The sequence below is a fragment of the Myotis yumanensis genome, unplaced genomic scaffold (genome assembly GCF_028538775.1).
Source record: "Myotis yumanensis isolate MYYU_CA2020_CCGP unplaced genomic scaffold, mMyoYum1.0.hap1 SCAF_4, whole genome shotgun sequence".
Taxonomy (NCBI): Eukaryota; Metazoa; Chordata; class Mammalia; order Chiroptera; family Vespertilionidae; genus Myotis; species Myotis yumanensis.
The window spans coordinates 9924604-9947199 of record NW_027223755.1 but is presented as its reverse complement, the minus strand read 5'-3'; the positions used below and the strand labels follow the sequence as shown (position 1 = coordinate 9947199).

At 39.8% G+C, this 22596-nt stretch overlaps 1 protein-coding gene across 1 annotated transcript; it reads left to right on the top strand.

Moving 5' to 3' along the window:
- Positions 1-3353: 3353 nt before the first annotated feature.
- CUNH5orf34 (chromosome unknown C5orf34 homolog) lies at positions 3354-21184 on the top strand. The gene is made up of 13 exons (XM_070411422.1): positions 3354-3541; positions 6171-6402; positions 6550-6639; positions 8691-9334; positions 10960-11061; positions 12160-12283; positions 15509-15600; positions 16417-16486; positions 17327-17494; positions 18015-18109; positions 19475-19564; positions 19955-19995; positions 20900-21184. Exons 2-13 carry the CDS (start codon positions 6208-6210, stop codon positions 21088-21090), a joined length of 1902 nt encoding a protein of 633 aa, XP_070267523.1. The 5' UTR covers positions 3354-3541; positions 6171-6207; the 3' UTR covers positions 21091-21184.
- Positions 21185-22596: the final 1412 nt, after the last annotated feature.

The following is a 22596-nucleotide window of genomic DNA, read 5'->3' as shown; positions in this document are numbered from 1 at the left end:
AATGGACACGGACAACAGGGGGGGGGGGGGGCGGTGAGGGCATGAGCGCGGGGGGGGGGGGGGAGTAGGGGGTAATGTGGGTATAAGGACACATATGTAATATCTTAATAAAAAATATATTAAAAATGCCGAAACCGGTTTGGCTCGGTGGATAGAGCATCGGCTTGCGGACTGAGGGGTCCCGGGTTCGATTCCGGTCAGGGGCATGTACCTGGGTTGCGGGCACATCCCCAGTAGGAGATGTGCAGGAGGCAGCTGATCGATGTTTCTCTCCCATCGATGTTTCTGACTCTCTGTCTCTCTCCCTTCCTCTCTGTAAAGAATCAATAAAATATATTTAAAAAAAAAAAATATATATATATATATATATATTAAAAATAAATAAAATAAAATTTAAAAAAATCTTATTGGGGGACAGATAGGTATAGGTTAAATTGTAATTTGTTCCTTAAAAATAGTCACATTTAGCAAGAGAGGAGGATGCTTGGCTTGGTATGAAAGTGAGAAGTCCAGGATGGAAGGACTGAAATTTGGCTCAAACTGAAGAAAAAAAGAAAAGCCCTGCTGTTAACCAGGCTGGGAGGGCAGACACAGAGTTAGCAGAAATGCTGTCTCTCCCAAGGTCATGCAACAACGATGAAATGTCATGACCCCTTCTTTCTTTGTGTGACCTCTGTTACGTTGACAATGACACCTCCAGACTTAGTAGCTACCCGCACCCACCTATTACTGAGGACTGCAGTTGCTAAACTGCCCTCGCTCATGAGAATATCCAGCCTCCTCTTAGTCCTGCTGCAGAAACCGCATCCAGCCCACAACTGGTCTCCCTCAGAGCTGCTCAGCATCCTGCAGCAGGAACCCAGACCTCACCCAGAGGTGGAGTGCTAATCATGGCTCCTTTAGAGCGAGCCCTTGCTTGCAAGTCAGTCAATATGATTTTGTCAAACTGCAGGCTTGAGCCTAGGGGTCTTTGGCTGACTTTAGCAGATGTAAATAATTTAAGGTCATGTACACTACTGCCATTCGCATCAGCCTGGCAAGACGCCAAACCTGGATGAACCCTACACTGTGATGAGGCAGACAGCTGGAGGTCATATTTCTGGTAGGTTTGTACCCCTGTAAACTCACAGTCATGGGCTATCAGCACTGCCATTATCTTACTGTTACTCCTCTTTTCAACCCTCTCCACTCGATCCGCCCCTAACTGATGACTTGCTTCACAGGGAAAAAAAGCACAAATACATAAATACCTGTTTTTAACTCCTACCCTCCCCCTCAAACACTCATTCAATCATTACCAAGATTATATAGTTTATCTAAACATTTCTTGGAGCTGTGATCTCCATTCTTACTGCCCAGTCTGAATTTTCATCCCTTGTTTGTTTTTCAAAAGCGTTCTCTTGGGTTCCCACATATGCTCTTGCATCCTACAATCCATTCTTCACTCAGCAGTTCCAGGAATATTTCTAAAGTACAAATGGCATCACAAACCCCTCCGTTGTAAGCAATTCATATATGGGAGTTTCTAAGATAACGGAGAGGGAAAAGGTGGAAGAGGGATAGGACCTATTAGCCCCGTGTAATACAAACCGAAGTCACAGATCAATGAAAACAGGATTGTCTAAGGATGCCCTTGTTATACTTTACATAAGGCAGAGGTCAGTTTGCATATCAGTCTTTTAAAAATGGAGATGAATTTAAGGAGTTAGATTTCTCATCCCTTGGTCCTGCCAACTTTGCTCAAAGCCCTTAGAATAGTTTACTGTTGCTTTTAACATAAAGTCCATCATCCATAAATTCCTACTGATCTTGCCGCTGCCTACCTCCTAGCTGCATTTCAGGCTTCTCTGCCCTGAAGGCCTCTCTTTTCTCTCTCAACATCCTTAAACCAAACTGGTGTTCTGGCCTCAGAGCCTTAACACAGGCTGTTACCTCAGCTTGGAACACTGTTCTCCACCTGGCTAGTACTGAACGGGTTAGCTCGCTAGTTTAACTAGGCAGGTTTAGAAAGTTTTAGGAATAAGAAGGGGTCTATGGGGGAAGGAATACATAATGGAGACTTGAAGACACCAGGGTGTGTATCTTGTATAGAGAGTAGAGAAATGGAATAGGCAAATAGAAATATATCCTAAACCAAAAGGCATCGCGGGCCTGAGCCAATAAAGTGACCATAAGTTAGGCCCAAAGTAGCCCTGACCTGAGTTGCTTGGCGGGCCATGAGAGAGGCCTTCTCTCCACACAACTGGCAGAGCTGAGAGATGCATCAAAGGGACTCCAGCCAACAGGGGAAGAGGGGACGGGGGGGGGGGGGGGGGGGGGGGGGGCACGTGGGCTCTGAGCTCGGAACTAACTGTAGCACCATGACCAGTAAGAAGGGGTCGGGTTCAGACGAAGAGCTGCAGCCTATTTAATGCCAAAGACAGAGAGCAGCGGTCACCCTTCCCAGGGGCCTCTGTCCGTGCAGCGGGGACGGAGTCTCCGGCTCCGAACTTAGAATCGGGGTTTGGAGGCAGTGTCTGCCAGCAACAAAGCGTCTGTGCTTTTCACCGACCACCTTTCGCTCGTGGCTTCCTGCTTCGAAACCATCGAGACAAGAACCGGGAATCCAGGGCGGTCCAGTTCCACGTTCGCGTTTCAGTACCTACTTATCCTTTGTATGTCAGCGGGAGTATTTCCTCCGCCCAGGCTGGGTCTACCCATTATCCGCGGTCAGACCTCCGCGTTTTATTTCAGGAACACTTACCACCACTTGATCAAGTTATTGTCGGGTCGCCTCCTGCCGTTACTCTAGTTGCCATCCTCGACCTGGCTCCGTCCCGCCTCCCCCCCGCGCGCCTCGCACCAGCCCGTCGCTGGGGACCCTACCACCCGTGTAGTGACATAAATGGGCAGTCCAGTCTACTCGCTGTTAGATAAAGGCGCTGAGACAAATTCCCTGACACCAACTTAGAAGGAAAGGCCTCCGCCTTTGACCAGGTTCTTCCTCAACAGCTGCACTGAGGTGTAACTGTCGTTCAATGACTTAAACAAGCGTCACTGCGCCAACACCCCCGCGCGGGGAACTCGCCGGACCCTCACGACGCTCGAGCCACGGGTTTCACCACAGCCGGTCGGGCCGGGTCTGTGTCGGGCACCGGAAGTAAACTCGAAAGAAGAGAGGACCAGATTCTGGGTCGGGACCCTCTCCCCCTAAACGCCTTCCCCACTTCCGGTTCCTCCCTTCTCCGAGAGCGGCAGGGGCGGGACTTCCGGCCTGGCTGGTCCCGCGGGGGCGGGAAGGTTTGAATCGCTGTTGTTTGCCTGTGTTTTCCTCCGGGGTCTTCGCTGGCGCTCCCCGTGCTCAGCTACTGAGACCCGGGTCCTCATGGGCCTGCGGTTGTGATTGTTTTCCATCGAGCAGCTTCACTTGTTAAAATTAAGAACAATTCCTCGAGAAGCAGTCGTGGGCAGGCGCAGCGCTGCGGTTCGAGCCACTTGGCAAATCAAAGCGCAAGGGCGGTTGATAGGCCTCGTTTCCACGACTTTTCAGCTCAGAACTGCTGTGAGTTCAAACGTTGGTTGCTTTGGTGAATTTGTTATTGCAACTAGATACGGCATTTTGGAAAAGTCAGGTTCCCGCTGATGTCAAGAACAGACTTAAGGCTTTTTGATCGTTAAACAGACATAATGTGCTGAGTGTTGAAAACAAACAGTAAGACAGTTGTGGCTGGGAAAGTGGACTGGGGCGATTTTTGATGTGTCAGAAACTTTATACATTCTACTGTCTCTTGTGTATGCTTTTAATTTTTTTTAAAAAATCACACCTGATTAAGCTGTTGATAAAAAATAAATAAATAACTAGGCCAAAAATAGAGACATTTTCCCAGTTGTTACCAGAAAATGTTTTCTTCCTTTTTTATAAGCATCTGTTTATTTGGTTTTTTGTTTCCTGAAATAGCAAGTAGACATCATATATATAGGGTGTCCCCCCAAAAAATGTATACACACCTTAACCGCTGATGGCTCACTTTTGAAACTGAAATGTATTTTAATAAGCACTGCCTTTATAATCATTCAGTGTTTGTGTACATGCTGGGGGACACCCTATATATGGCTATGAATATTTATTGCCATTTAACAAGTATGTAGACAAGCGATGTAAAGTGGTTGGTATGGGCTGGGTTGTGAAAGTTACCTATGAGAGCAATACTAGAAATGGATTGGAGGGGGAAAAGGCTGGAAAAAAAGGTCCCAGATAGTTACAGGAATTGAGGGGAGAGTTGATGGCCTGAAGCAGAAAACGAGGAGCCAGGTTCATGAGAGACGAAATCAACAGGACTTGTTACAAGAGTGTAGAGGGAAAGAGAGTGAGATATCAAATATTGCTAACATTGAGATACCATTCACTCAAACTGCACATTCAAGAAAAGCAAGATTTCTAAAATTTACTTATTCTTTCATCATTAAGTAAATCTTTGTTCCGCCCTTATTATTTGCCAAGTATATATGCCAGGGGTACAACTGTGAATCAAACAAAGTCTCTGTTCTGATGTAAGTTTATATCCTAGTGGGAAAAGACCAAAAAAAAAATAATAATAATAAATAAATAAAATCAGTTCTGACAGCGGTTAGATGCCATGAAGGAAGAAGATGACATGGATAAAAAATGACTGGGAGCTCTAACCGGTTTGGCTCAATGGATAGAGCGTCCGCCTGCGGACTCAAGGGTCCCAGGTTCGATTCCAGTCAGGGGCATGTACCTTGGTTGCAGGCACATCCCCAGTGGGGAATGTGCAGGAGGCAGCTGATCAATGTTTCTCATCAATGTTTCTGACTCTCTATCCCTCTCCCTTTCTCTCTGTAAAAAAAAACAATAAAACATATATATATATTTTAAAAGTGACGGGGAGATGGTTGGGAGCAACTTTTATTGAAATTCTACAAAGTTACATTCATAATACTAGGTAGTGTCATATGTGTTGTCTCATTTGATCCTTACAGCAATCCTGTCACTATTCCCATTTTACAGATAAGGAAACAAAGGACCTAGCTTATAGCTAGTAAATGGTGGGTATGAATGGAACCCATCCTCTAATTCCATTTCCATCATACCTACATGGAAAGCATAGCTGAAGACACAGAGTCACTTTAGAAGTGGAGGAGAGGAAATTGAAATGAGTGAGATGAGGGTGAAACTAAGACCTGGGAGGTTAATTAGCGTTTTCAGTAGTGACATGACGATACTTCTTTTTAAAAATATATATATTTTTATTGATTTCAGAGAGGAAGGAAGAGGGAGAGAGAGAGAGAGAAATATCAATGATGAGAGAGAATCATCGATCAGCTGCCTCCTGCACACCCCCTACTGGGGATGGAGCCCATAACCCGGGCATGTGCCCTTGACCAGAATCGAACCTGGGACCCTTCAATCTGCAGGCCCACGCTCTTTCCACTGAGCCAAACCGGCTAGGGCTGGCCCTAACCGGTTTGGCTCAGTGGATAGAGCGTCGGCCTGCGGACTCAAGGGTCCCAGGTTCGATTCCGGTCAAGGGCATGTACCTTGGTTGCGGGCGCATCCATCCCCAGTGGGGAGTGTGCAGGAGGCAGCTGATCGATGTTTCTCTCTCATCGATGTTTCTAGCTCGCTATCCCTCTCCCTTCCTCTCTGTAAAAAAATCAATAAAATATATTAAAAAAAAAAAAAACTGGCTAGGGCTGAAGATACTTCTTTAATGCCGGGCTAGGGACAAGAATCCAGATATGTATGCTTTTCTTTTAGACCTAATCGTTACTTTTGGTCTGCCCTTTCCATGTATTACAAGTGATTTGCTGTATTCTTATTTCAAAGGTGGAATTTGCTTGTTATTTGAAATGAGATACTAAAGATAATTTTCTGACATTGAACCTCAGGAGAAGTAAAGCCACAGGCAGTTATAACTTGGACTGTCTTCTACCTCTCTGTTATGTTTCCACCCTGGAGTAAAAGCCTTAGGGGTTCCTCAAGGCACTCTGTCAGGAATGTTAATTTCAAATCATTTAAGTGTGTCCAGTAAGATACATTTTCCTCCAACAAAAGTAAATGCAATGGCAGTATGTTTTACTTATGTTCTCAGAAAACACACCAGCTTATTTGGGTAGAACTTTTGTACGTTAAGAGAACTATCGGTGCTGCTGTTCCCTGTTTCCGTCAGTCTTTGCCTTGGGAGGACATTACCCATCGTCATCGTGATGGCGGCTGAAGTGCGAATGGTGCTTTATGAAGACGATTCTGTGCAGGTACAGTACGCTGATGGCTCCAGACTGCAGCTTTCTCCCTGTGGCTCTGAATTTTCATTTGAGAAGGCACCTCCTGTTTCAGCACATCCTTTAGAACAACCGGAAAGAATTCGTCAGAGGACACACTTTGCTATTAGCACTTACCGAGTAAGTAAAGAGGACGCAAACATTGCTCGTTCAGTGTTGGGGGGGGGGGGGGAGGGCGGAATATGGAAGTCATTAGCATGCAGGATTGCTTCATACTAAATGGATTTTCAGTCATTTTCCTAAAATTACATTCGTATCTTTTTGTAGGAGCAACTACAGAGAGCCCTAGATTTTCGAAACGCTTTCGCCACTTGCCCTTTTTTATCTGAAAGCATTATACCTCCTGAAAGAAAAAAGGTAATTTTTTTAAAAAAATAATTTTTGTGAGTAAGATTTGAGGGCAAGCAATTAGAAATAGGTCATTTAATAATTGGCCTTTTTCTTCATGACACTTGGGAATAGACATGTTGCTGTAGAATGAATGCATAGTCACTCAGCATTCACCACACTAGAGTTCTCATGTTTTGTATATATTGACTGAGACACAGAAGTTACATAATTCATTACCCTGTCTTTTTCTTTGTAGCCAAAGATTCTATGTAGAGCTTTTCAGGTTGGTGACTTTTTGATTTTTGGAGGTGTGAAAATGAAGAGATTATATGGATATTTTTAGTAGCTTATGTATATTTATCTGTTAATGTGTAATAGAGATATGCAATTACTTATGGGTATGCAAATTTTATTCTTTTTGCTTTCACTCTATTTTGAACTTTTAGGAATAATAATCACTATCATTTATTGAGGGTTTACTGTGTGCCACGAACGGGGAGTGATATTAAAAATATTTGCTAGCACCAGCATGCCTTGAGTCCCTGGTGGTCAAAATGGGAGTCTGACCAGTCAGAAAAGGCATATTGGCTGGATACGCTCCTTTTGACAGGAACTAACTTGTCCATAGAAAGTTTCTTAGTGGCAAAGTCAGGATTTGAACCCAGTCTGTGTGTCTATTAACCACTTTCTGCTACTGTCATGATGCTTGCCTGCCTGTGGAGTGGTTTTCTATTTTACATTGTCTCATGACAAAGAAGCCTTGAAAAATTGTAAGCTGGGACTTGGTCTACAAGGCTGTTTTCCCACTGTATCTATTGGAGTGACTATTCATTGAAAATGGGTATTTTGTTGGATTATCAGACAGTCTAGTTCTAGAAGATGGAACTTTTTGAACCATCATCCTTATAGACCAGCTTGACCATTAATGAATAATGCCCTTAACTTTAGTGTACTGACATAGCACTATAAATTTAAGAGGCTTTCCGACAATGGTTTTTATAAATTTCAAGTTTTATATAAATGGAAGTTGAAATGGATAGCTGTTGGCAAGATTAACTAATTACAAGACTTTCGTGATACCTGTTGTTTCTACCTTACATGAAAAGATGCATGAGGCACGGTTACTGTTACACGTCTGTTTGCTATTGATCATCCATTTACCTTTGAGTAATTCAGTTTTTTAAAAAGTTACTCTTGCCCAGCCCATGTGGCTTAGTGGGTGAGCGTCAGCCTATGAACCAGGAGGTCATGGTTTGATTCCCTATCAGGGCACATGCCTGTGTTGTGGGCTCGATCCCCAGTATGGGGCGTGCAGGAGGCAGTCAGTCAATGATTCTCTTTCATCATTGATGTTTCTCTCTCTCCCTTCCTTTCTGAAATCAAAAAATATATATATTTTAACAAGTTACTCTTTAAGTCACATGATATTTATTTTAGGGTCTGATGTATCTAGGACAGGTACTTTAGTCCAGGTCATAACCCTTTGAGAGAACATATCCCTAGTGCTGTTCAATCATTCAGTACCATTTCTTAAATAACTCTCTCCTCCCCCTTGTTTTGAAACCTTATGTTGTCACATGTAACATTTTAAGATATATTGAGTCTGTTTCTGTAATCTCTGGGTGGTTCTGTCAATGATTTTTATGCTAGTTTCATACCATTTGAGTTAATACATGCATTATAGTGCTATAGACGTCGATAGCCTTTTTGAGAGTAGAATTTTGGGAGGGACTCAAAATCTAATTATCTCTGATTCATTGTACATTAAAAAAATATGTCTAACACTAGATATAATCAGGATGATTTTTTTTTCTCATTTTTTTTCAGTGTGTGTGTGTGTGTGTGTGTGTGTGTGTGTTTGTTTTATCTCTCTAAAGAGATAATCTTAACAATATCAAATATTCTCTGAAAAGCCATATATTAGGCTGACACCTGACTCTGTCTTTTTCATTCTGTCTAGGTAGTAAAATATAAAACTTTAAGAGCATTCTTACACAATATGTAGGTATCAGATGTATGGAAAATTTGGTCTGTTAACAGAAAATACTGACCATCTCTTTTCCCTCCCCTCAACTCAGCGTATCCTCATTGACATCCCAGAGGTGAGATGGCCCAGTCTTGATACTGATGGTGGCATGATATGCATGCAGAGCGGCGCCGTGAAGGTACCATCTGTAGATGGTCATGCATACCTCTGTCTGCCCAAGTCTCAGCAGGAATTTACAGTACATTTTTTGTGTAAAGTGAGCCAGAAGCCAGGCTCATCTGTAGTATTGTCAGAAAAAAATAATCAGGCCCCAAAAGAACAAGTAGGAAAAATGGACAAAACCCGTGCACATGGAAGTTTACCAGGACAGAGACGGAAGAATAAAGAAAACGAACTTCACTGTCAGATCGTGAAACCCAAAGGACCTTCAGAGAAGAAGCCTTGTGGGAACAGAACTGAGGGGGAGGAGGCACTGCCTTTGCCTGGTCCCAAGCACAGCTGTGTCCACGCGTGGGTAGAGCAGCGCTGCTCTGTGGCCTCCTGTCCAGAGGAATGGAAATACCCTCTGTCTTTAGCACTTCGCTTTCATAATAAAATCAGCAATATGTCTGGAACTGATGGGACTATCCCCCAGAGTACAATGTTAACGTCTGCTGCTGCAGAGGAGAGAGGAAAAGAGGTTTCTGTTCTTCCCAGGGCCCTGCTGCTCAGCTGTCCTGTCCCACACCTGCACAGGTAATGGAAGAACGACCTTCTTGTCAGAACCAGTCCTCCTATAGATAATGTGTCTTTCTAAGTCATCTGATACCAGTCATAAGGAAAGTTCATTCGGTTCATCCAAACCTTGTTTAAAACGGATAGTAAATAATTTGCCTAGCAAATGTGTTGCTTGTTTCTTAACTCTGTGTCCATGGAATGAATGTTTATGGGAGGCCGACTGTACTAGATACATCGTTAAGCACAGAGACTACAGAGATGACTGAGACACAGTCCCTGCTTTCTAGGAGCTTAGAGTCTAGTGAGGGTCACTGTTACTGAAAAGATGATTATTAAAGTGTGGTAAGGGATGGCCCAGGCACCTGTACAGACCCCTGGGGAGCATCTGCTGCCACTCAGTGGAGCCTGTTACCATGGTTGCTGGAGTGTAGATCTGACAAGTTTATGATCATGGGTTCTTTCTTTCACGCTTGGCCTCCGAGGCCGTCTCTATCTTTGGTTGACGTAAATATGTCCATGGTCAAAGGGGTAGGCATGGATGGCTAGGTAAAAACCTTTGACCTCCACTAACAGATGAATAACCTAATGATGATAGATTTGTAACAGGAACTTTGCATAAGTAGTGCAATAATAACAATAATAGCTAACGCCAAGCATTCAGTATGTGCTAGGCATGCTGTTTCATCCCCATAGTAACCCATGAGGTAAGTACTGTCTCTTATCTTCCCATTTTGTGGAGGAACTTGAGCCACAGAGATGTTAAATAACCTGAGCAAAGTCTCACACTTGTACTTGGAGAATTAGGGTCTGATCCCAGGTAGTCTCTAAGTACATACCTGTTACTCAAATAAAATATGGGAATGGTTTTCAGGCGTGTCATGATTATCTGTTTAAGATAGGAAAATCCAGTATTATAAGTATGCATCAAAAGAGATTGATGCTTCTAAATCAACAATTTTTCAATAACTTGCCACTGGCTTTAGATTGAAATCCATTACCCTTAAACATGGCTTAACAGGCCTTGCATTTTCTGGTCCCTTCCCATGTCTGCAGTCCTCCCCTCACCACTCTACTCTTGCCGGCCCTGGAAAGTTTGCCCAAGCTATCATTTGCCACCGCGCCCGCTCTGTCTTCTGCCAGGAGCACTCCTGCTAACTCATGTTCATGTCCAGGTCTCCGAGTCAGCCTTCCTTCCTGAGAACAGTGATCCCCAAGTCCCTAGACAGGATGAGGTTCTTACACAATCCTATAGTGTTCAGCAAGTCCCCTTTCTTTATGTCAACGTTTACTGTCTAACATCACAGTGACCATGTTTGCTTTTTTTGGGTGTTATATCCCCAGTGTATTTACAGTGCCTGGCCACCATAGGAACATTAGTAAATATTTGTTGTTCAAATCCTAAATTTTAAAGATTACTCAATTGTTAATTTAGGTAATTCTGCTGAGATTCAATAGTGAGATTATTGAAAATGCATGGAAAATAAGACTCATTTTAAAATGTAATGTACTTTCATATTTTTACTTTTTTGATCTAATTAATTAAGCAAGGAATAAATCTTACTACAGTCACACTATTTTGTTGACTTCTCAAGGTAATTTTGTTGAGCAACCAGAATCCATAACTTGTATTTTATCCTTCACAGGTGGACTTTCTGTGATTCACTTTCACAGGGGCAGTCTGATGAAGAAGAATATTCCTACTCTGAACTAGTGAAAGTGGTCTGGCACAAGGGTATTACGTACAGGTAAGGCACCTGTGTTGGAGTTGGAGCTGTGAAGTGATGTCACAGGGGACGGGACTAGCCTTGCAGATAAAGTACAAGAGAATACAGTTTTGCAGCGCCACCATGCTCCTGTGCTTGGCTGTGAGGTTTCAGGTCTCAACACCCTAATTATATTTGGACACACAGGGTTCTTGTTACTAATTCACATTAATCATATTCGCAAGATTTTTGTGACAGCTCCAAAGCCATCGAGGGATTAGTTTTGCTAGTGAATGAGAGACGCATGGCAGCTATTTAAGCCACGCCTTCCAAGCATGGGGGATCTAGTTGTCTGTATTAGTCACATCAGAAGGTGTGCCTGGTGAGCATGGAATCGAGACATTAGATTCCTAAGGGAGATTTCAGCCTGCATTCACTCAGCAGATATTAGCCGAGCGGCTGCTCTGTGCTGCACTATTCCATGGAATAGCCCTACCTCTCTAGGGACTGGAATACTGGTGCTGGCCAGATGAGAGGTTCACTCTGTACACAGTGCTGACGAGTACTGGGAACTTTGTTCTTGGGCTCTCCTTTTCCTGCACGAGGACCCACTTGTTACTGACAACATACTAGTATTTTCCATACATGTTTCAATAAAATTGACTTGGCTTATATCTTTATTCATTATATACCCAATACCTTGATTGTACGTGGCTACTCAGGTACAACGAGTAACCTCCTCTTAGGGATAGCTCCTTCTACACATGGCTAATCTCATCATCAGGTATTAATTCTGCTAGTTTTATTATTAAAGAATAATCTTATTTTCAGGTTGTAGAGTTGTTATATTTAACTCTTATGCAATGAGTACTGCTTTGGTGACCATTATAGACCAGCCACTGTGATTGGCTGGGCGGATACCAGGGTAATAAGGGAAGATGCCTCACTTCTAGAAGCTGAGCTTAGTTACTGAAGCAGAGAGATCCACCAATTCTGGGTGTTCTATTCATTTTATTGCCAAAAAATAATAATTTAGCTGGCTGGAGGAACAGAGTATGAAATTATCCATTTGCTAGATAGGTTAAAAAATTATACTTCTTTGCCTTTTTTTCTTTCTGTTCTTGTATTTTTTTTCCATAGACTTACCCATAAAAATGTGAACTCAATAGAGATTTATCCTGGAGATGGATCTGTTTTCAAATCAGAAGGAGCTTATTTTGGGAACTATTTTACATACTATTCCATTCGAGAAGGATCAGAAGAGGTAGGCGGACAATGAGATCTCCACTCAAGATTTTTGGTCTATAGCTGTTTCTAAATAATTGTGAATATATATATATTTTTTTAAATATATTTTATTGATTTTTCACAGAGAGGAAGGGAGAGAGACAGAGAGTTAGAAACATCGATGAGAGAAACATCGATCAGCTGCCTCCCGCACATCCCCCACTGGGGATGTGCCTGCAACCCAGGTACATGCCCTTGACCGGAATCGAACCTGGGACCCTTCAGTCCGCAGGCCGACGCTCTATCCACTGAGCCAAACCGGTTTCGGCAATTGTGAATATATTTGGAAAATTTGATCTCTGTATAACATTGCTTGCTATTACTTAGTCTGAACAATCAGTATAACCTTACTGCCAGGATTGGCACAATAACTATTAACCACCTTATTTTTACTGTATTATCATCCTGTATTCTGTCTTCCATTCACCTAAGCAATTATGTTTAAATCAGAAGTTACATTTCTTCTGTCATAGAATGTGTCAATAAGAAATACTAAAACCAGCAGCATTACTTTGAATCAATATACTTCTTTGAATTAATATTTGTCAATTAAAAAGCACATTCTTTTTTCTCTAGCATGTATTTATTGTTTGCATATTTTAAATACCTCCTAACTCCTAAATCTTTATATTCAACTAAAAAGTTGAACAAGATTGTTTTCTGGTGTTGAAAATAGTGAAACATAACATTTAACATATCATATCAAAATGTAATAATGTGGATAATTTGTTAATAACTCTTAATTTGCTCAGTCTGACATTTGCCATCACCCATTCAAAGGCATCACCATAGTATCACGTGGCTTTGCTTTGCAGGATGAAATACAATAAAAGCGTTGTCTTTCTCTATTACAGAGTAGGGCATGTAAGTGATAAGATTATCAGAGATACTATGGCCTGGGGTGAATGTGGAATATTGAAAGTAATGAAAGTGCTATTGTTCAGTAGTTAGAACAGAAATAGAAAATCGGGAGGGGGTGTGTCCAGATTGGGACCTATCGGGGAGCCGGCCAGCAGGGGAGAAGGGACCACGGGAAGTTGACCAGCTAGGGGGAGGGACCACAGAATGTTTGCTGTGAGAGTGCACTGACCACCAGGGGGCAGCTCCTGCGTCGAGCGTCTGCCCCCTGGTGGTCAGTGCGTCGTCATAGCAACTGGTCATTCGGTCGACCAGTCGTAATGGTTGCTTAGGCTTTTATATATATAGATAGACTAGAGGCCCAGTGCACAAATTCATGCACAGGGGAGGTTCCTCGGCCTGGCCAGCAATTGGGGCTGATCAAGGCAGGCTGGCTGGGGGGAGGGGCCCGGGAGGTTGGCTGTGGGAGCGCACTGACCACCAGGGAGCAGCTCCTGCGTCGAGTGTCTACCCCCTGGTGGTCAGTGTGTCGTATAGCAACCAGTCATTCGGTCGACCGGTCATAATGGTTGTTTAGGCTTTTATATATATAGACTAGAGGCCTGGTGCAACAGTGGGGTCCTTCGGCCTGGCCTGTGCCCTCTTGTAATCCGGTCCCTCGGGGGATGTCGGAGAGCCAGTTCAAGCTGGGGGACCACCAGGTCAGGCTGGGGGACCACCAGTGCACGAGTCCGTGCACCGGACCTCTAGTAGTGATTATAAGACACTCTTAATTATAAGATGATTCCAAATTTCAGAGAGATTAAATTGTAAAAATAAGTATTTTAGAACTGATGCAATAGTTAGGATAGCTGAAAGAGAAGAACACTTAGGGAACTCAGTGTCCAGTAGAGAAAGACATAAATAATTAAAATGTGATATTTTGAGTGCCTGCCATGTGCTAAGCACTCTACTAACAAATGCTGGGGATACTAAGGTAAGCAAAACAAATACAATCCCTACCTTCATGAAGCTATCTCTATTCTGGAAGGGAAGACAGACATGAAATAAAAACTAAATGAAAACCAAGAAACAGGAGAGCGGGCACTGTGCTTATGGACATAACTAGGGGATTTCACCCTGTCTGTGGGACCTCCACATGGCTTTCCTGAGACTGAAGGGAAAGTAGGAGTTAGTCAGACACAAGGAGTTCATGGAGGAGGGAACCGAGTAGAGGGAACAGCATGTGATAATTGACATACCAGAGGTAGATACAATGTAGAGAAGAAAATGCAAATTTTGAAATGAAGATAATTCCATTTCTGACTTGTTAAAATTGAGATGTCTGTGATATTCAAGTACACAGTCCAGGATAAAAGGATAAAGATTACTTTTGAGTACCTGCTATACACTAAATTGTGATGGTAAAGTATGGGCTGTTCTCTCTTGTGGTTCAAAACAGATCTCTGCTACTTTTTAGCCCTCAAGCCTTATTTTCCTCATCTAAAAATAGGCACCTAGCACAGATCTATTCAATAAATATTAGCCATTGCTATTATAATTATTATGAAGGAGCTTTGAACCTTGTGGAAATAACCCAAGAAGAAATCAGGAAGTCAGAGGAGAAGGCTGAAGACAGAGTCCTGGCAAACACTGGCATTACAGAGTCTGAGAAAGACGAAATGCAGAAAGGATAAGTTTTTAAAATTCAAGAAACCAAGACAATAAATAATATCTTCCATAAATTGTAGTAATAGTTATTCCATTGGTAAAGTATAACAAAATGATAGATTCATTCAAGTAAAATAATTTTTTGATGTTTAGGTTTTGGGTTTTTTTGGTCAAAAAGGAAAAGCTTATGTGATGTTTCCTGATAATAAGTAGGAAAATTCATTTGTAACCATGTTAATTTTTAAAAATATATTTTTATTGATTTCAGAGAGGAAGGAAGAAGGAAAGATAGAAACATTAGTGATGAGAGAGAATCACTGCTCCCAGACCCCCTACTGGGGATTAAGCCTGCAACCCGGACATGTGCCCTGACTGGGAATTGAACTGTGATCTCCTGGTTCCTAGGTTGACACTCAAGCACTGAGCCACACCAGCTGAGCTTATAACCATGTTAGTTCAAGTATACCAAGATTTAAATTGGACAGTCAGTTATAGGCTGTAAGAAAGTGACTGTTGAATAGAGAGGAAAAATGGAAAAGCATCATGAAATACCTTTAGATTATACCTATTACGGCCTTTAAGTTAAAATAACTGCTTCCTTTGTCGCTATGTAAATATGTAAATACAAAATAGCTGAGTAATAATGGCCAATGTTTATTATTAATGAGATTTTTCACTTTAAACTAATTTTCAGAGGGAAGAGAAAATGTATTCAGTAAATAATCTGCCTCCAGAGAGACCGGGATGTCTGTTCTCTGTGTGTTCTCTATTTAAACAGGCCACCAGGTAAGTCCTTCACATTCAACTGAATCAAGTGTTATGTCTGAGAACCTTGATACCTTTTCTGATGGTTAGGATAAGATTAAGACTTTGTAATTAAAAGAATACTCCCATCTTTGAAACGTAAAATGAAATATGGAGAAACATTTCTATGTGGCAAGCAAGTGCTGGAAATAGGTGACTTCTCTGGGTAAATTTCGCATCATTATTGCTCCCTGGAATCAAGTTGAGGATTTGATGATACATTTAAAATTTTCATACTTCTTTATTATCTTCACAGTAATAAAGGTTTCTGCATGTGTACAGAAGAGAAGTGTTGTTTGGTTCCTTGGTTCCTATGTTTTTTAGTTCTCCTAGCTAATTAATCTGTAGCACTCAGAAGAATGAAAGTGAATGGTTGGAGTCAATGATTTATTTGTATAAACTATGTCTAAGCCAGTTCCAAAGTAGATTTGAAGGAGCAGATCGGTAATATGATTTCTAGGACAGTTTATTTACAACCCACTACTTAGACTATGCTAACCCTTTGAGGCACTGTGAATCGATCACCTCATAAAAAGGAGCACCTGAAAATTCTATTTGGAGTCATTTCATTGCCACAAATTAGAGAAATAACCTTAAGTGGGTAAGATTAGCCAAAGGGAAACAGTAGTAGTTCCCTTGTAAGGGCTTACTATTTTCTGGAAGGAAATAGGTCTGGACATATTTCAGTGGAAATGAACTTCTTGGCTGAGATGTCGTACAGCAGTTAGGATGGTTGCTAGAATTGGAAAATGCCATAATAATTTGCAAATGTTTAAGTTGTGTATTTCATGTTCACAGGATTCTTCAGCACTGTGCCAAGATGAGGCTTTCTTTAAGCCATAACTATCGTATATGCTGCTGGAAAATGGTATCTTAAAATTCTTTCAAAAGCAAGATAATTTTGTCTATATTCCTAAATTCAAATTACTTTCATCTAAGTCATGCAAGAAATTCTTTGTAACATTAATTTATTCAGAAAAATATCCACTTAATAGATAAATGCTGCAAAATGAGGCTTTTATTTATATTTTATTGTATATAGTTTGGTTTAGCTTCTTTTTTAAAAAATATATTTTATTGATTTTTTACAGAGAGGAAGGGAGAGGGATAGAGAGTTAGAAACATCAATGAGAGAGAAACATCGATCAGCTGCCTCCTGCACACCCTCCACTGGGGATGTGCCTGCAACCAAGGTACAGGCCCTTGACCGAAATCGAACCTGGGACCCTTCAGTCTGCAGGCCAACGCTCTATCCACTGAGCCAAACTGGTCAGGGCTACTTCTTTTAAATGGAATGGGAAGGCCATAGGAATTAGTTGAATTTGTATATAAAAACATAGTTATTGTAAACACTGCAGTCTTCTCTCTTTCCATACTGTAAAAGTACATTCTTTAATGCTGACTTGGAGGAAGTTATTCTCAGACTTTGATTTCTGTATCTGTACTAATTTGGTTATAAATTTATATGTTGCTGTAGTTCCTAAGTCTTGTCAGTGTTCTTTGTAAAGTTCAGAGCAAATGGGGGTTTAATCTGCTTGTAATCGACTGTTTTGGGCATCCACTTGTGGAAAAGTTAAACATACATAAGGATTCTACAATATTCGACTTCTGCATAGGAATCTGAAAGTTTCCTCAGAGTTCATTAATCATTTAAATCTTATGAATGGATAACTCTACTTCCTGCTATTTTTACTTAACTTGGTTTTAGGTACCTGGGATAAAAGAGAATATGCTGCCTTTGCTTTTGAGAGAATCGTTCATACCCAGTGTGGGAAGATTTCTTGCTTATTCTGATGACAAAGTACATGTCATCTTTATAGATGGCGTTACTCTAACCCTAAATTGGAATTTTGGCTCTTTTAATGAAAAAAGACAGGTGAGTATACTTCAGGCTAAAATCTATTTTGTATTGTTTTTTGTTTTATCTATGGAAATACTGTGGCACTTTTTTTGTTGTCGTTCTATCTCAATTTCTTTTTTTTAATCCTCACCTATGGACAGAGAGAGAGAGAGAAACATCAATCTATGTATCTATACTAATTTGGTTATAAATTTATATGTTGCCTATTATATGTGCCCTGACCGGGAATCAAATCGACAACCCTTCGGGGCAAGGATGACGATCAACCTACTGAGCCACCCAGCCAGGTCCATTTGTTTTTTGAAGTATGACATCTTTCAAGAGGCTTATTGATCTCGTTAGATTTCCTAGAAAAAGTGAAATAGGTGTGGCAAATATTTATTTTTATTAAGTAACTCACTACAGAGAGAGGGACTAGTATTTTTTAAATTGTTAAGTTAGAAGAGGGTTTTGTTTGGGTTTTGGGAGTGGTTTTGTGTTGTTGTTGTTTTAGTTTTGGAATGATAAAACTTAACTTTCCTCCATGTTTCTTAAGATAAATCAAGGTCTCAACTTAGGTTGGTGTAAGTTAACTTTTCCTGATGGACACGATCAGTTAATTCAGATTGAACACCCCGGACCATATGAAAGGTACTGAAAAGCAATTTAAAAATTATTTTCATTTTAGTAAAAAACTTTTAATTGACAGAGCAGAAACATAAACAGTATCTGCATATTTTGTTTTAGTTTTTACATGTGGATGTGAATGAAGTCATTTCAACAGGTTTCAGAGTTTACTGTTATATTGGCATCTAGAATAACAAAAAAGATGAAGTCAGCTTTAATCATTTCCATTTGTATTAAAGTGATTTTTCGCCAAAATGAATATGTTAGATCTAACTGGCTTGCTGGAGAAGTTATTGTCAGATGTGTTAACCAATTAATCCCCTAACCAATTTGAAGTAAGATTGGCAACCACAAATAAGTACACTTCTGGATATTTCTATAAAATAGAAAAAATAAACTAATGATTATTCTTAAAATGGAGATTCTTGAAATCAGGTTTTTATGACTGTGCTTTCTTTTGGTTTATGTAATACATTTTGTTATAATCGTTGTATTTGGGATGTTCTTAACATTTTAGTGATTTTACTTTGAGAATGTTCACAAAAGAATTGCTTTGTTTTAGCTCAAATTTATTTTTCTGTTGAGCTTTATTGCATTTTATTCTAAATGCTCCAACACTCATTGCTGGTTTGAATAATTTGCCTCAAAAAGACAGAGTGTATTTAGCAAACATTGCTATTTGTTTTAGCCAGTCACTTCAGAATAATCATTTTATTAAACTTGATACTTGTTTTGCATATTCAGGGAGTTAATATGTAATTATACATATAGGTGTGTGTGTGTGTGTATACATTAATGGGTGTTTTCTAGTTTAAATTTTAAAAAGCAGATGCTCACTTAGTCTTATATGTAAACACATTCACATGATAAAATTTAATGAAATTCATTTTTCTTTGAATATCTAAAAGGAGAATTTAGACATTTGAATTTGAACTTTGTTCTGACTCTTAAATCTCATCATTATTAATCATGAATGTGAGCAAATCATTTTCTCCTTGATGAATAATGAAAAAAGTGCTTATTTCCAATGAAGCCCTAGCTGGTTTGGCTCAGTGGATAGAGCATTGGCCTGTGGACTGAAGGCTCCTTGGTTCGATTCTAGTCCAGGGCACATGCCCAGGTTTCGGGCTTGATCCCCAGTAGGGGGCCTGCAGAAGGTTTTCTCTCATTGATGTTTCTCTGTCTCCCTCTCCCTTCCTCTCAGAAATCAATAAAAAAAATTTTTTTGAATAAAAAAGATTCAGAGAATTTCCCAGTAAATGCCTTACTTTAAAATATTCTCTTTGCCCTTTTTCCCAAATTGCCTTGATTTTTCAGTCATTTTTGAAATTTTTATAAATAGAATACAAGTTCATTTTTTAAATATTTCTTTTAATGTATTTAATCTAGATATGTATCAACAGTAATATCATGGTGCAGAAGACTGACACAGACTAGTCAGAGAGAGATGCCCACTTGTTCTGTTCTTGAAGAAAATTGGTATGTGTATTTCTTTTAAGTTTAATCTGTGTAGAAGAGCCAACTAATACTCAAAATTAAAATGTCAAATGGTAAGGGAGAAAGGAGGGGGGAATAAAACATTTCCCCTTTTGATTAAAAAATAAATAAAACTGGGGGGAAAAAAGTCAAATGGTTAACTCTAAGACTTTTTTCCCCAAGAAAATCTTTTCTTAGTTAAATATATTTAACTCTATGTTTTTGATAGCTTACGATTAAAAATAATTTTTCTGTAATTAGATATCTAATTTATTAGGTTTTTTTGTTTAAAATTCTAACCTTTGCGAAAACAGTCAAGTATGCTTATTTGAAATATTGTGTATAAAAAAGAATCAGATAACTAGCATGAACTTACTTTTCTTTTCCCCACAGGTGTGTGGCTTCTGAACTTGAAAAGATACAGAAGTTTAACTGTATCCTTTAAACATAATGTATTGTCCTACATAATTACTTCCTTTCCATTCTAGGTTTAATTCATGACCCTATAGATTATATTAATCCACACCTATATTGTGGAGCTTCAATGAATACTTAAGATATTTGAGAAGTAGCTTCTCTGTAGAAGGTACATGACACTGAATATTTTTGCATGTTCATTGGCGATATTGACATGTATTTTTGTTTTCTTGTAGTGTCTTTGTCTGGTTATGGTTGTCAGGGTAATGCTGGCCTTATACTTTGAAAGTGTTCCCTCCTTGTATTTTTTGAAAGAGTTTGAGAAGGATTGGTATTAATTCCTCTTTAAATATTTGGTATAATTCACCATTAAAACTGTCTGATCCAGGGCTCTTGTTTGTTGGGAGGTTTTGATTCCTGACTCAGTCTCCTTCTTACTAGTATTCCATCTGTTCAGGCTTTGTTTGATTTAGTCTTGGTAGATTGTATGTTTTTGGAATTTATCCATTTCTTCTAGATTGTCCAATATATTGGTATATAATTATAATAGTCTCTTACGATCCTTTGTATTGTGTTGTATCAGTTGTCATTTCCTCTTTCATTTATAATTTTATTTATTTGACTTCTCTTTTTTTCTTGGTAAATCCGGCTTCAAGTTTTACTGAGATTTTTATTTCCTCCCTTTCACCAAACCTCCATCCAAACACACACCTACATACTCTTCCCCTCCCCCTTTTACTCTGGTTTCTTCATCTATGAGGAACAGACTTGGTAAGTTCTGAAGTACCAACTCTATTATGAATCCAAAAGATCTTCCTCCCAATGGAGAAATCCTATTTTAATATGAAGTCAGGCTTTCTGAAATTAAAAACACTTGTATAATGAAAAATGTGGGCAAAACTCCTTGACTAAGCAACTTAGTGTTACTGGAGAATAGTGGTGTCCTAAACCAGATTTCTAACAAGAAAAATGAACAGTCTTTTGATTGTAAACCAAACTATTCAGAAAGCTTACTAGAAGAAGTTAATGATAAGAGAGTATCAGTGGCATTGAAAAGAACCTCTGAAATTATTCAGGATATTGATTGTCTTCTATCAAGCTCTAAAAAGTGAAAAATGAAATTATTACAATATATTATTAAATCTTAAGGATGTTTCAAATCACTGGTATAAAATTACTAGAAAACAAAAGAATTGTATATATGACTTCTGTACAGTAATCTGAGAAGTGACATTTAACTTTGGATGTATTTTACCTAACATGTAAATTTAAAATGTGTATTTATAAAATGCTTTATTAATAAAGAACTATTTTTGAAATTTTGAACTGTTTCTTATTTCAGGTTTATGAGAAAAAATTATAAACATAGTTTTATCTTGTGAAGCATTGACTATTAATCAAGGATTTTTTTTAAAAAATGCAGTATTGTGTGCATTTGTCATTTGCTATTTAGTCTCTCTATTCCAAACATTTTTTCAAAAGAACTATGAGAAGAGAATTAGATCTTAAAAAAGAAAAGTAGGTAATATTGCTCCAAGCTAAGAACCAAGTACTTCGGCAATGACTAAATTTCATCTGAACTGTTGTGAACCAGATGTGTTCATTTCTTTTGAACAGCTGAAAAGACTTATTTTACTAAGTGTGTGAAACTAAATGAGAAATAAGCTCACCAAAAGTGATATTATTATACCTTTTCTATTGGGAAAGAATAAAATCATACATCTAAAAAGACTTCAAGAGCCTGGCCAGTGTGGTACAATGGATAGTGTCCACCTATGAACCAGGAGGTCATGGTTCAATTCCTGTCAGGTCATATGCCCAGGTTGCAGGCTCAATCAATCCCCAATAGGGAGTGTGCAAGAGGCAGCCAATTAATGATTCTCTCTCACCATTGATGTTTATCCCTCTCCCTTCCTCTCTGAGATCAATAAAAACATTAAATAAAACTAAAAAGACTTCAAGATTATACCAAATATAACTAGAAATGCTCTACTTCCCATTTCTAGAAAAAAAAAAAAACCACGAGCCTTTTCACATAAAAGGGGAAAAATAACAGAGAAAACAAGGAGAAATGTAGAGAGCGAAACAAGGCAAACAGAGGGAAGTGCATTAGGAGTGGTAACGTCAGCGACATGAATGGGCACAATGCTCTCTCCTTAGGTTCTTTCTTGCTGGGTTCCTTGCCACCTTCAGGTCTCATCCCAAATATTTCAGAGGGGCCTTCCGGTTACTCTATTACATCTCCCTAGTCATTTCCTTTACAGCATATACTGTACTTCAGTTGTCCAATTTCTTTGTGGTGTCTACCCTCTGCTAGAATTTGAAAAGTTATTCTGTAACCAGGCATAGTTCCTGGCATATTGAGAGCACTCAAGTCTGTTTTGTGCAAATGAATCAGTGCCTTTGGGCAGTAGACTGACTACAGGAAAGAGCTATGGGTCCTGTTTTGGAAACGGGGAGCCATCTATGTTGTTCCTCAGCTCTAGAAAGCCTAGGCTACAGTAAGAAATGTACCATGCTAGCCCTAGCTGGTTTGGCTCAGTGGATAGAGCGTCGGCCTGCGGACTGAAGGGTCCCAGGTTTGATTCCAGTCAAGGGCACATGCCTGGGTTGTGGGT

Excerpts from the sequence above, each read along its gene's own strand:
- CUNH5orf34 (XM_070411422.1), top strand. The coding sequence starts at position 6,208 with ATGGCGGCTGAAGTGCGAATGGTGCTTTATGAAGACGATTCTGTGCAG. Across the intron at positions 6,640-8,690 it reads TACCTCCTGAAAGAAAAAAG|CGTATCCTCATTGACATCCC; the intron begins GTAATTTTTTTA and ends CCCTCAACTCAG. Across the intron at positions 17,495-18,014 it reads CTTTTAATGAAAAAAGACAG|ATAAATCAAGGTCTCAACTT; the intron begins GTGAGTATACTT and ends ATGTTTCTTAAG.